The 14541-nt window shown below is 43.9% G+C and overlaps 1 protein-coding gene across 4 annotated transcripts in view; it reads left to right on the forward strand.

Moving 5' to 3' along the window:
• Nucleotides 1-38: 38 nt before the first annotated feature.
• Nucleotides 39-14541, forward strand: part of FAM214A (family with sequence similarity 214 member A) — a 28376-nt gene continuing 13873 nt past the window's right edge. Inside the window, exons 1-6 of one of the 4 annotated variants that reach the window (XM_031555260.1) lie at nt 46-3330; nt 5027-5556; nt 10254-10438; nt 11247-11449; nt 11903-12028; nt 12292-14140. In XM_031555260.1, the coding sequence (XP_031411120.1) occupies nt 11280-11449; nt 11903-12028; nt 12292-14140 (2145 nt within the window). In that variant the 5' untranslated portion in view covers nt 46-3330; nt 5027-5556; nt 10254-10438; nt 11247-11279. Of the gene's footprint in view, nt 5557-10253; nt 10439-11246; nt 11450-11902; nt 12029-12291; nt 14141-14541 lie in introns of all 4 variants that reach the window. The other 3 variants (XM_031555259.1, XM_031555261.1, XM_031555258.1) reach the window with 3 other exon arrangements.

The raw sequence follows: 14541 nt of genomic DNA on the forward strand, positions 1-14541 counted from the left end.
TTTTCTTTTAAGTAACTTGCTCATTACGTAGAAAGATTTCAGCAGAAAAAGACAACAAGGTATATTGAGAATCAAAAAAGACAACAGGAAAATACAGTTTCCTGTGAGGCACCAGCCAGGCGTACCTTCCTCTTCAGGTTGGCTGCTGGTGAGGTATAATCTTTTCTCTGTCCTCTGCACGCTTATTTCCAGTGGTGGGTCCCATGGGAAGGGTGGGCCCTGCTGGTGCTGCCCGGAGCAGGAGCTGTGCTGGCACTGGGGCTGCTCCCACAGGCTGTGCCCAGCCAGAGCCCAGCTTCCACCTTTGTCCTCTCACACTGCACAGAGCTCCAGGGCTCATGCACTGCTGTCAAATCCACGCACTGGAGATGCAGGCTGATGCGGCAAGACCCAGGGAGAGCCCTTTCTGCACATCAGGGAAAGGGTGATGGTTGGTTGTGAAATCCACCCGTGTGAAGCACTTCATTCTTTTTCTTTTTTAAAAAGCATCCTCTCCGAACGACAAAGCTGTGTGTTGTGGTTGCTTGAAAATAATGAAATATATTTCCTTTATGGATTTGTATCAGAAAATCTCCGTGTGATCTCCTGGTGAAAGAAAAGAGGCTGTTGCACACTTGAGGTTGGTGTTGCTTATGGGTCTTCTTTGGTCTGACACTCAGCTGGAGCATCTGCAGGCATTTGTGTCTGATCAGGCGATGGGTGGGCAGAGCCTTCATGTTGCTGATGTGCAGTGGACAGTGACTCTTCAGCATTTCTGAACTGAAGACAACTTGGGACAATTTCCCCTAAAAGTAAAAAAAAAAAGTAATTTTGGCATCTTCTGTTTGAAGTTTAATTGAATATTTAATTTATATGTTAGTGTATTTTCTGCTGGTTTCAAACTCAACGCTTTCTCCCCACTGCGTACTGTTGATTAAATATAATTTGTAAGTCATCGTTGAGGATCTAGGCTTCCTTTTATTTCTTCATCCTCTTTGCTTCTGTGAATTGTTTTGCACAAAATACAGAAGAGCTGGTGGAGGACCTTGGGCCTCAACTGGATAAAAACATTTATTCTCCATACACTGCTTGCTTCGCTATTTTTAGCACACTGTTTTCCTTTCCTTGTGATTCACCGCCTCTGTGCCTTGGCTTGCAGGTCACCTGGCTTTGGATGTGCAGACCAGGGCCGGATCTCTGCTGGCACAACAGTGCTGCGACCCGAGGAGCTGGGTGCTCCTGCGCTGGTGTGGCTCTGGAAGGGGTGGGGAAGGCTGAGCCCTGTCCCGGAGATTCTCTGGAAAGTATGTTCTAAGAATAGGCGGTACGGGGCGTTACAAACCCACGTGCGACGGGAGCAGGGCTGGGCTATGGGTGATGTGAGGTCAGAGCCCATGGGGCCGGCCGGCCCCTGGCTTGCCTTTGCCCTCGTGGAGGGACGGCTGTTTTGGACGGATGTGTTGTGAGTGCAGCGCTGCTATTCTTGCTCTAGCGGTGTTAATTTTAGCTTTCAGATGAGTGTTTGGGGCTGTCAGAAGGCTGTTCTGCCCTGTGGGGTCTGGGTGGTGCTCCTGGGAACCAGCCCTCAGGCCACAGTGTGCTGCCTGGGCAGAGGGTCAGCAGGTGTGCATGTTTGTAAGGCAGACAGGGGTATGTTGGTGAGATAGCAGCGCTCAGGTGGGTCCTCTTCCTAAAAGGATACTTTCCAAGGAACGTATGTAAGGAAAGCCTGACTGTGCTGGGAGCATCTCTTGTGCTGGTGGTAACACCAGAGCTGTAGCAGCGACCCGTTTGGGTGAGGATCAGAACTCGTGCCCCTGAAGAGCTGACATACAAATCGTGCACATGGGAGCCCTCAGCTTGTAATAGCATTTTAATAGAGCTGACTGCTTTAACCAGAAAATTGGAGTAGGTCATCAGTGTTGGTTTTTTTCCTCCCAAAATAACTCACTTCTCTCCTCCCCATCCCACATCCTTCTCTGGCTCACTGATTTGCTTTTTGAGACGTGCCTCGGTAAAGCTGAGAAGTTGCTGTATCTATTAAAAACAGGTACTGATAGGTAACTTTGAGAGAAGTTCATCGTGCAAGAGGTTCCTCAGTACTCTTGGGAAACTGATCCCTTATCTTTGCTTTGTGGGCCAAGTGTTGGGTGCTGGTTTCCCATGTGTGGCTCACCGTTCAGAGGGATTCCCCTGACTCTTGCAGCTGCGGCATCCCTGTTGATTCCACCCAAAATGAGTCAGTGTTGGGTGTTTGGATTTCACGTTGCATTTTCCAAATTTGCTCTGGTTTATTTTCGAGAGTTCTGGCTATGATCTGAAGCACATGTCACGTGTTGTAACGGTTCTTTTCCTTGCAGTAACCTTAGGGAGGAAAAACACCAGCTTGTGTCTGTGGTGCTTTTGTCTGTGGTGCAATACCAGGTGTTTATGAAACAAAGTGGGACCTGTGCTCGCACACCATGCAGCTGGCATTCACTGTGAGGACTTCTGTGTGCTCCCACTCCAGGTCTGTTCAGTTCCTTAATGACTCTTCAGAATCACTTGCTCGGTCTTTGAGAACTGAAGGCTCTTTACATTCCTCCTCGGAAAAGAAATGCTATTTTATCAGTGTTAGCAGTGAAACAAGCACAAGAACACTTGAAATTACATTGTCAAAGTTTCTAAGTACTGTAATTATCTAAGGTGATGAGATAAAGCCTGAAATACCTCAAAGATATTAACATTTAGTGTTTGTGGGAAACCTTGATTTAAAACAAAAAAGGCTTTTTTTGGCATGTCTGTATCACTGTGTGCTGTTCCCAACTACACTGGCATATATTGTAAAGATGTAAAGGGACAGAACAATGAGCTGCAGAGGAACCCAGGCAGCACGGGATACAAACACGTGGTTTAAGTAGAGGGCTGCTCTGGCAGCTCTTATAAGCACTAAAATACCTACTGTAGGGTTTTAAGCAACACTCCAGTGTTGGTTTTTGTTTTTTTTCTTTTTAAGACACATCTGAGACTGATTTATTATCACAAATTGTTGCTTTACATCTTCAGATCAATCTCTGTATAAAATATTGCAGAAGTCTGCAAGTAGTTGAATCATTGTCAAGCTCGATTGTTAAACCAATTAAAGAGGAAACTTATGTCTGCGGTGCTGAACCGTATTGTGTTTAAGGTCTCACAGAATTTCTGGCATCCATTTTTATTTATATATTATAAAAATTCAGTCACAGCCAGGACTTAATGCAGAGCTGCTGCCAACCTGTTTAATGGAGGGATGCGGTGGCGTCCAACTGGAGTCAGACCTCCCAGTACTGAACTGCTGCAACTGCTATATGGGTGTTACGCCTGCACAAAGAGGTGAGTGCAGCCAAATACGTGTGCTTTTTCATTGTGAATTGTTAGGCTTCCATTGAATAGAAAGCAGCAGTTGTGGGGCTGCAGCAGTGTGGCATTCGCAGCTAGCTGCAGGTCGAGCAAGTTGGTGGAAGCCTTCAGTCTGTACGTGTGGCTGCAGCCAAGTCGGTTCTTGAATTAGCAAGTTAGAGTAGTGAAGCTTCTCACTGCCTTCCTCATCTCTGCACAGCCCCTGCTGAGAGAAGGCCTGCTGATGGATGAGGCTTTTTCCTTCCAAAAGGGCTCCATCAGAATTGGTTAGTGAAGGAGGCCTGAAAAGATGTTTGAATGTAGACTTAGAAATCTCATACAGGAAAATCTGTACTTCAATATAAGTGCTCATCAAATGCTCACTTGTTTTCTGGAATAAACCTAAAGAGTAAGCTTTGCATCTTCCATAAGCTTAAGGAGGCTCTGCTTTCTGTCCCGGGGTGATGTGCTGCCTTGTTCCCAGCTCTGCCGGTTCCCAGCCCACCTGGGGGCTGATGGTGGAGCTGGATGCTCACCTGGGGCTCAACTGTGCACTCCTCTCCTGTGAACCAGGTAGGACTTTGAAACAGAACAATTTGAGCAACTTATTTTCACTATAATCAAGCAAAATTTGTTCGTTCTAATACAGTAATGTAGACTGGTGTACATATTTGTTTCATTATGTTGTAAAGTTTTGTGCAAATTTTTTTGTGCGCATCACATTTAACCAAGTGGCAATCTAGGAAATCCTAATGTAAAGGAAAACACAAATTGATGTGTTTTTAATTAAGTGCATTATTGAGGCAAAAGTCCTCTTCGCTTTCAGTACCTGTCTGGTTATAGCATGTTAGCACAAGCAGCATCTTTTGTAACTCCTTCAGTAGAGTGCTAGCTATGGGATCAGCAAAAAGTGTATGTTGCTCCAACCTGCTTGTATGTAAAATGCTGAACATCTTTTCAAACGTCAGCACTGAAGCTATTACAGCTTCACAGTAGCATTCCAGCACTCGTTTACCTGGGTTAGGATACGGTGCAGCAGCTGTATTGTGGAATAGACAGCTTTTCTTGCAGCTCAGTGAATGGAGGGTTGGAACTGAGTTTGAAACTTGCTGCCTGTTTTCAGGTATAGTCTTCCATTACATAAATACAGACCATGAAATCATAATGATTGCTCTGCTTCTCCCATTTGTCATTTCCTTGTGGAGTGAGAAACAATTTGGCTTACATCATTTGTTCTTAAGTGTTCCCCTTCTTTTCCCAGTTAAGTGAAAATAAAATCAGTTTCCCTGACCAAAATACTGACGTTGGATGTAGAGTTTGGTTTGGTGGAATGCCAACAAACCAAAAGTAGCAGGGTAACCTGATGTTGCTAGGTAAAAATAGAAGGCTACAGTTGGGAAGAGCAGTGACTCAGTGAGCAGTGTGGTGATGGCAGAATAGGATGTCGGCCAAGGCACAGGAAGCGGGATGGGAACACCCAGAGCAGTTCAGCAGTCTGTGTTTCTGTGTTTTGCTCTCAAAGGGAGTGGTTTCTGAGTCTGCTGCCGAGCGTTTCAGCTTGAAATGAATTAAACTGCTTTTCTTCTTTACTCATTGAACGGTTTGACCCTGAATAGATTTTAGCAAAAACAGTTTATGTGAATTGTACTTTTTTTTGTCCAGCCTGATTCTAAGCCTGATGTCTTTTCAGTGACTTCATGTGGTGCACAGCTGAGTTCCGAGGTAGAGGTGTGCCAGCAGAGCTGTGCAGCAGGTGGGCAGTGCAGTGACGGGGAGCGGCGTCCGGTGGTGCTCATCCATTTGTACGGCTCTGTAATAACTTCATTGGCTGCCATGTAGTCATGTCTTATTTTTTTAAATTACCTGTTAGAAAGTGATGTTTTGTTGTTTCTTCTTTTTTTTTCTTCTTGATTATAAATGGTTGTAAGATCATCAAAGCAGTAATTTGTTTTCTGTTCTTCTATATAGAACTAAGTAGATCCAGCACTCGTATAGCTTCTAGTCTACTTCATTGAGCATCAGTCCTAATTTAATGTTCTGTGCTACCATTTCTTGCCTGCATCTGAGGTGTTGCAGTGAGCAGGTCATGGTTCAGCTCGATGCTCTGGGAAATGTAAAGAGGCAGTAGAAATGCCCTGAGGTACTGCACTTCTGTTCCAGGAGTAAGTCTACCGCAGGAGTCGCTGCTGGGGGGAGTCTATAGAGCATTCCTCAGATAAGGTGAGTCACCAGTTCATTGCATTTTCTTGAATTTAAGTAAACTTAGCTAATGGCTTGTTTCATGAAAGGCATAGACTGGCTTATGGTTTTGACTCTTGATAGCTTAAATTATACTTAAACCCTTAATATTGCAAGGCCTGTGAGCTCTGTGACTTCAGACGTAATTACGGGCTTGAAGCATGTAGACACAACATCCAGAAAATGATGGATTTTGGAGGTTCAAGGGCAGCTTTCTTTGAAGTAGAGCACAACATGGGATTAGTTAACTGAAGCATCCGTAGGTGTTTCTAATTCCAGAAGAGAAGCTATTAGTCAAATGTTTACATTGTGTTTCATTTCCTTTACAGTAGTCTTTTGAATCCCTGCCTTACTCTTAAAACGCAGGGCTACCTTTAACCCACTTCTTGGAGGAATGAGATAATAAAACCCATTCGTTGGCTGTTAGGAGGGAGGGCCATAGAGCCCATGCTGAAATTTTTATGTGCCTCGCAAAGCCTTTGCTAGGAGGAGATGGGGACTCCTTGTTCCGACCCTCGCAGAGCGGCCACTGCTTCCTTGGTGTACCTGACATCTGTGGCCTGGAGCCTCAGACTGAAGAGTCTCCTTACAGGCTGCCTGTAATAATAATTACAAAATAAGAAATCCACAAGCTGGAGCAATATTTTTAGTCTTTCCAAAAATTGACACTGGAGTGGTACCAAGTACACTGGAAAATAAATGTAATGCAGAGTGATGTCAGTGGGGAGTTGGGGAGGTGTGGGGGAAGACGTGGGGCTGGGCAAGCAGTGGGGCCGGCATCCAGCTGTGCACCTGAACTGCATCAGTGGGACAATTCCTGCTTGGGTCTGCAGTTTCCTTGCTTCCTAGTAAGTGAACTATGAGTCTGATTGTACAGGTGGCCTTCAGAATCTGTTCTGGATGCCTACAGATTTTTCAGGGATGCTCTGGGCCGTCCTAGAGCATATTTAAGGCTCTTACTAGCTGTGTTTCATGGACTTCTAAGAGTAGCCTAGATCACAGTGTGGGGAGTTCTCCCGTGGCTGTAGAAGGGCCAGAGCTGCACCCCTGGAATACAGTCAGGGCAGGGTTCACAGTAGGCATGGTGGAGCACCTGGGTGCACGATACCAGTGCCTTTGCTTTATGCCTCAGCTAGGAGAGAGATTAACTGCTCATCTAATGCACATTTCACGGAAGCATTTTCTGTAATTACTGCAGAAAATACAGCAATAGGAAAGGGAAGGGAGTTGGTCTGCATGGCCGTGACCTGACTGGGGAAGGAGTCGCTGGGCAGAGCTGGCTCAGCTGTGTTGGGAGAGTCTGTCCCAGCTTGCTGAGATTATGGCTTCCTTGTACCGCAGGTGTGAGTTCAAGAGATTGCAGTATGTGTGCCTGTTCTAGCTCTTCCTTTGTTTTTGAGTTCTTGTCCTTTACTACAGTGCCCCAGTGACTTGTGCATGCGTGCAGCGGACAGGGGAGGGCAAGGATCTGAAGACTATTCCTGATATTTCTTGTTAAATGCGTTTTCCTGTTTGTCTGAAAGGTGCACGAAAGTAGTTCTTGTTTGGTGTATGGAAGAGACAAAGGAAGACGAAACACTGTGCCTCCAGGTCTAAGTTCTCCAGCACTGTGTGCTTAGTTCTATGTATAGCATAATAGCTTAATTCAAAATTTATATATATATATTTTCCCTCCTACAGCAGTTTGTTGCTGTCTCCTGTGACTAGCTGCTCAGTACACTTCAGTTTCAATTAGCAGTGAAGGGCAGTCGTGCCTTATTACTTTAATTCCCATGTACTTGTGTCAACTAATTGAAGTTTTATCCATTTTAAGGGCAGGAAAATACATGCGCTGCTGGATCACTTGTTTTACATTATGCATTTGCATGTTCCATTGCTAGAAATGAAGCAGAATAAAAACATATAGTGAAGTCATAGGCTGGAGGTGATTCTGTGCACAGTCTGTCATTTCTTAAACAGGGCTGAATTATAGACAAAAGCAAACTGCTGCAGCACACATAACCAGGAATTCTTTTTCGCTAAACACTGAGTTTGCTGTTTCTATAAATGCCTTTCCACCCTTGTCCTCAATTACATCAACTTGCATCATCCGTGTCTGTTGTGTAGGAACAATTACCATGCTTCTCAGCATTCACGGGGCTTTTTTCCTCTACTGAAACTATTAGAAGTTGCCAAATAATACAGAAATCACGTGGAGCTAAAAAAAAAAGTCAATATGCCACATGGCATTTGTAGGAAAACACATTTCTCAATAACCATTGCTACTTGTGCTTTAAAAAAATTAAAATTCAGGATCAGATGCCTTGTTTGTTACATTGCTGACGTTATTTTTAACTGTCGGCCCTGTCTTTATAAGCTGTTAAGAGAGCAGTAGCTTCTCCTAGCTCAGTGCTTGGTTTGGTCATCCTTTAAGGACGTGCCATTTGTAGTTTCCTAGTGTAAATTTTCAGGTATCGCATCCTACTCTGCACATTTCTGTTCCATAAGCAGCTGTTTGACCAAGGTGGGATCTGTCTGTGTAAGCGCATCCGGATCTTGATGGAGTGCTTTCATTTTTCATTAAAACCTGAGTGCTTTTACATGCTTAACTGCACAGATTTCTCTGATGTTCTCTCAAGAAGCAGCGTTTCTTCCCCCCTTTTTTGTCTGCTAGGCACGAGGCCGTTCTGCTTTAGCTTGTTCTGGCTGCCACTGAGTGCTTCTGGGTGTTGGCAGTTCCTACAGCTGAGCAGGAGAGCTGCTCCCATAGTGATCCAGCCTGCTGTGACCACTTTAACACCACTGTGACCTTTGGGCATACGGAGTTGAGCACGATGCTTGTATTAGCACCAAGACACCATCTCAGTGCTTTTCAGAGATTTTCCATATCCCATTCCCTATTCTCTAAGTGTGACTTACCTGTTGTTTGGGCGTATGCCTGAAAAAAAAAGTTGCATGTGCCTAATTTTGTCAGTGAGTCATATCACTGTAAGTGCCTTGTTCTCTCTGTTATTTACTGTTCCTTTAATCTTTCGTGCCCCCTTCTTTAGTAATTTTCTGCCTTCCATCAGAAGAATGGCCACTTTAACTCGTGCCAGGTGACTCAAGGCTTGGTGCACGTGGGGTCCTCTGGGGAAACTCATCTCACCTCAGGCTTTTGGCGGAAGGCAGGTGGTGGGCTGTGCCTGATGCAGGCAGCACCCAGCCCTGAGCTGCCACTGAATGGGGGCTCCTGCTGCCTTCTCTTCTGTTTGCCCGTAGGCAGAAGTGCATCCTTTCAGAAAGAGGAAAGGAGTCTGTAAAGGTGTGGACTCACAGAATCATAAAATGGCCTGGGTTGTAAAGGACCATAACGATCATAGTTTCAACCCCCCGGCCATGGGCAGGGCTGCCAACCACCAGACCAGGCTGCCCTGAGCCACATCCAGCCCGGGACTCGTCTGTAGTGAGTGTGGATCCCTGGCAGTGGAGCTGGCTTCTCCCACATACCATGCGTAGATCCCTTCACATGGTCTGCAGGCTGTGGAGCCCATGGAGCACAGGCCTGGGCTCGGCAAATACATCCATGCAAAAGCTGGTGTTACACACTTTGTAGTTTCTATATGCAAGTAATCGGGCATTTCACTGGTGTTCTCACTTAATATAGTCCTCCCATCTATAGATTGTTCAGGTCTGCCTTACCGTGTTTGCTAAATGCTCAGGTACTGGGGCATAAAGGCAAAAAACCAAAGCAGCAAAACCTCCTGAACAACCTCTTTTCTACAGGGGGAAAGGCATTTGTGCATGGCGTTCAGAACCTGCACTGAAGTTAACAGTCCCTCCTGGCAGCTCTGTTCTGTGGCATGACACAGGATGCTCACACTACAGTGGTGAAGCTGCTTTTATCCCCCAGAAGCATAAAACCAAGAACTGCTGCTGTGCTGCAGAGCTGGGGCCTCTGCATTGCGCTCTGTGGGCACTGCGTGCGCCAGCGTGGCTCACGAGGAGCGGTGCAGCTGCTGCTTTGTTTAGGGAGACTTGCTGAGGTTTGGTTCTTTGCACAAGTTTGGACTGAGCGTGGTACGAAACCATGAATATTCTGTATGTTCCTCGTGAACCTTGTCTCTGTGTGAAAGCTGTTAATGGTAACTATAAATGGACCTCTCTTTAAATAATCCCGCTCTCAGCAGTAGGAACTTGCTATAAAAATCTTAAAGAACATTGTGTCCCACTTTCTCTAATATAATTAACTCTTACTATTTTTTCTCTATTAAATTTTTTAATCTATTATGTGATGCAGTGTGTCTTCTTTATATCTGTTATGTGCTGTGAAGGATGTCAAGTTGTATGCCATCAGGCTCCTTCCATTAGGACCCAGGAGAGTATTTTCCTGCAGCCAGGCTGTGATTCAGCTGTGGGTCGCAACAAAACTGTTGTTCTTTGTGATGGTGCAGCCTGGTTACACAGCCAATTTACTCTTTGGAGCTTTCTTTAGAGTGTTTCTAATTTTGTATGCTTGCAGCAGCAAAGTTATAGGTATGAGAAAGATGATTTTGGTGTTGTGATGGCTCTCGGCGTGGTGGGGAGGGCAGGCAGTCTGGTACATCCATTTCCCATAGCTCGTGTTTAAAGCGTACCTTGAAACAGACCACAGGGACGGCTACAGTTTAGTGCTCATTATACAGCATTTGACATTGATTTTCGTCTTTTTGAAATGGCAGATACTTTAGATGAGTACTTTGAGTATGAAGCTGAGGAGTTCCTGGTCTCCTTGGCCTTGCTGATCACCGAGGGTCGGACGCCTGAACACTCGATAAAGGGCAGAACAGAGGGCTTCCATTGTCCTCCAGCACAGTCAAGTCAGCCACCAACAACTAAGCATGAATGCAGCGACAAGCTGGCTCAGGTACGATGATCACATTTAATTTGAAGCGTTGCTACCGTGATGAAAATCAGCTGAGAGCCCCTGGTAGGTTGGTAGCTAAGCACAAGTAACCATTGCTGTCTGTCAGCTCTGCGTTTAAACAAGTGTGTAATTTGGTGTCATACTAATAATAGATCAGATCTGTCCTTAAAATGAGATCGTTAAGCCTTTTATCCTTGAACATGAAGTTCTGCACAGCTACCTGAATACAGTACCTATTTGAGTCTTTATTATGCAGATTGGCAGTGCTATACTTAGCATTCATGGTTTTCTTTTTTTTTGAGAGAGAAAATGTAGGCTGACTTGCAGAACTTTTTGCTTTTTCAGGTGATATTAAAAAGTTAGTGGTTCAAAAAAACAGGAACACCATCAAATGCACCTCATCTCTTTTAGGTTGATGTTGGAGCATCTCTCAAATGAAAGATACAAAGTGCTGTGTGAGTTTGCAGTTTATTCCTGCAAAAATTAGTCTGATCCAAGGCACAGTATTTCTGAAGGTATTGCTGAAGATGGCCTGTGGAGAGAGTAGTAAAAGTTGCGAAGTATGGTAGTTAGGGAAATTTCTACGAGCTCCTTATTTTTGACTAAAGTTGCTGCAACTGCTGGCATAAATGATTTGTTTGTTTGTCATTTGATAGCTTTGGGATCTTACCGCTGATTTGGTGCACTGTAGTCTACAGAACTTGACCCTTACCCTTTTTGAAGTCTTCGGAATGTGATTTTTAAAGTGGGTTTGAATGTGGCTAGTGTTTTATGGCTTATGTATGTTGACACTTATTCTCTCTCTTAGTGTCGTCAAGCCAGGCGAACCAGATCTGAGGTTATGCTACTGTGGAAAAACAATATTCCAATCATGGTTGAAGTGATGTTACTTCCAGACTGTTGCTATAGTGATGAAGGGCCTAACACGGAGGGGAATGATTTAAATGATCCTGCAATCAAACAAGATGCGTTGTTGTTAGAAAGGTGGATTTTGGAACCAGTTCCTCGACAGTAAGTTGGATCTTGGGATGAGTTGATAGTTGCTTGGCTTGTTAAATTCTGTAAATGTTTACCATAGATGGGAGCCAATCAGGCTCTGTAATCTTCAAAATTGTTGAGGAATTCTGTTGTTTTGCTTGAATCACCTGAATGAAAATCTGTAAGTAGACTTCTCTTCCTGTATTTAATACAGAATATTCTAACAATGCACATGTAATATATTGTGTGTGTATATATATATATATATATATATAATATTATATTTTTATGACTGTAATTTCCTACAGGACATTTGAGCTTTTGCTTGAGAGATAATAACGTGTTATAGACAGAGAAGGCAAACGGGGAAAGGGAGGAACAGATCCTTTGAAAGCTTAGTTCTGTTAACAGCATTCTGTGTCCTAGTTCTTAGTTCTCTGTGTATATTCTGACCAACATCTGCGTGTTTCTTTTAATGCATTTTAGAAGCGGAGATCGATTCATTGAAGAGAAGACACTTTTATTGGCTGTTCGCTCTTTTGTTTTCTTCTCCCAGCTGAGCGCGTGGCTGAGTGTTTCACATGGTGCTGTTCCCCGTAACATTCTGTACAGGTATGTTAGAAGTGAAAAATACTCTTGCTTTGCTGTTCGCAGGTTAAACCCATTCTTCCTACCTGTGGTCCTCTTTGCTTTCAGAGGGTGCCGCATTGTTGGCCCAGTTCAGTAGTGTTTGTATCCTATACTTTACAAAGTGTGGCAGTTGCTGTGTGACAATGCTTCAGTGTTTTGTTTTTTGAAATTTGCCTCATGAAAAAGAGAGTATCAAAGGCTCTCTATTTAGATATGTCTATAAATGCACTTCTGCATTGTTTCAGGGTGAGCGCTGCAGACGTGGACCTGCAATGGACGTTCTCCCAGACACCAACAGAGCATGTCTTTCCTGTTCCTAATGTTTCTCACAATGTGGCCTTGAAAGTCAGTGTCCAGTCTCTCCCCAGACAATCGAATTACCCAGTTTTGACCTGTAGTATTCATACCAACCTTAACTATTACGAAAAGCAAATGAAAGAGCGTAAGTTACATCAGCACGGTGAATCCAGTACAGCAGAGCTGTGCAGTACCTCCAGTCCGCAGCGTGTCTGTGGGAAACAAGCATGGACAGTGATACCTGAAGGCCTACTTAATGTACGAAAGACACCTGAATTCACTTCATCTATCAGAAATTTAAAGCTTTATCCATCTACTGGTCTTGGGTCTGATTTTGCAGCATCACAGTCTAAAGTTCAGTGCTATAATGCTGCAGCAGACAGTAAGACACAATCTCACGAAACAGCTGTTCGAACTTTTAAATCCCTTTCTTTGGTTGATTCCCGTGTTTCGAATGGTCATTGCTCTCATCAGTCCACAGGAGAAACCAATCCTTTGATAGGTTCCTTACTTCAGGAGCGACAAGAAGTCATTGCAAGAATTGCTCAACACTTGATTCACTGTGATCCAGCTACTTCCCCAGTTGTTGCTGGACGTCCATTCAACATACATGAAACCAGCACAGCTACACCAAAAGCTTATCGGAGTACTTTCGAAGATGAAAACTTGCTGAGGAAAGGCAAGGAAACCTCATCTGTTCCTACTGTCAATTTAGATAACGCAATACAAGAGGATGGTGGCGAAGGCAAAACCAGAGCAATACCAGAAATCCCACGGCTCGATCCCCGTGCTCCAGCGAACCACTGTGGCCGTCCATCTGCAGGAGAAGGTAACCCTCTCATTGACTCTCTGCTCCAGGAGCGACGGGAGGTTATCGCAAGGATTGCCCAGCACTTGATTCATTGTGATCCAGCTACTTCTCATGTCAATGGTCGTCCATTCAAAGTACATGAGAATGGCCCGGTTTCGTCAAAAATCTTCCGAAGTACATACGAAGATGAAAACTTGCTGAAGAAAGTCAAGCAACCATCTTCTGTTTCTTTTGCTAAATCTAGTTTTTCTTTGCTAGAAGACAGCAGTAAATCAAAGTTGAAAACACCTGATACTCCTATCAGTCCTAGGTTTGATGGTGAATCGAAGGCTTCTCTGAAACTTCAAGCAAGAAGAAAATTGGTGTTAGCAAAGCCTAGTGATGCTGTCCAAAATGCATTTCATCAGACTTCAAATAAGACTTCTCATTCGTTTACTAACACGCGCACTTCATCGTTGTGTGTTAAAGAAAATAAATCCGAATTGCCAGATAAATTGGAAATGATGCAGTCTGATTATGTGCAGAAAGACCAGATAACCAACAGAATTAAACAGTGTTCAAATTTTAGCAGCATCGATGAACAGATTTGCACAAATAAACTTAAAGAAAGAACAGTTGTTAGTGAGAGTAACAACACGGGCACTTTTAACAGTTTGCAGACAGATAAATGCAGAATACTTGAAGGTACAAAAAAAGCAACTGTGATGCAGGCATCTGACTCTTTGCACAAGAATGAACTCAAATGTTCAGATAAAGACTCAAAGAAGCCAAGTATTTATGAGCAAAATACCCAGCTTATTAGTATTGAAAATTATTTAAGTAAAGACCATGACAATTTCAAAAATAAAAGCAGACAAGATAAAACAAAAGCTGCACATGATGAGAATGAAGAGCCAGTAGGCCTTGATTTCCAAAGCACTTCTCAGAAGAAACCTACAGAAGATGGCTCTGTTAGGTGTGAGCGGCTGAAGAACCCAGATGTGCAGGTAAGCAGAGGTGAAAAGAGTGGTTTCTTTAGCTGCTGGCAGTCAGGTAACTTGTAACTGCAGCCTGTATTTGCTAAGGGTGGTGGAGGAAGAATTTTTGTCTGACTACGTGAAGCAGTATTGGACTGTTGTCTGCTTCCAGTGAAGTGAAGTTTGGTCTAGTGGTGCTTCCCTCCTCCCTTCTGAATTAAATGTTTAACATGAGGAAGAACACTGTCTCATCCTGCTCACTGTGATAGTGTTAGAAATGACATTTTCTGTAGTCAGTTAGGTGTCATGTATACATGTACTGTTGTCTTAATGTCGTGTGTGGCCATTTACAATCAGTTGTTTGTAGTGCTTGTAGATTGAATCAAAGAGAACTTGGATCTATTTCATAATACGTTAATGGGATGCAGGTG

The sequence above is a fragment of the Meleagris gallopavo genome, chromosome 12 (assembly GCF_000146605.3).
Source record: "Meleagris gallopavo isolate NT-WF06-2002-E0010 breed Aviagen turkey brand Nicholas breeding stock chromosome 12, Turkey_5.1, whole genome shotgun sequence".
Classification (NCBI taxonomy): Eukaryota; Metazoa; Chordata; class Aves; order Galliformes; family Phasianidae; genus Meleagris; species Meleagris gallopavo.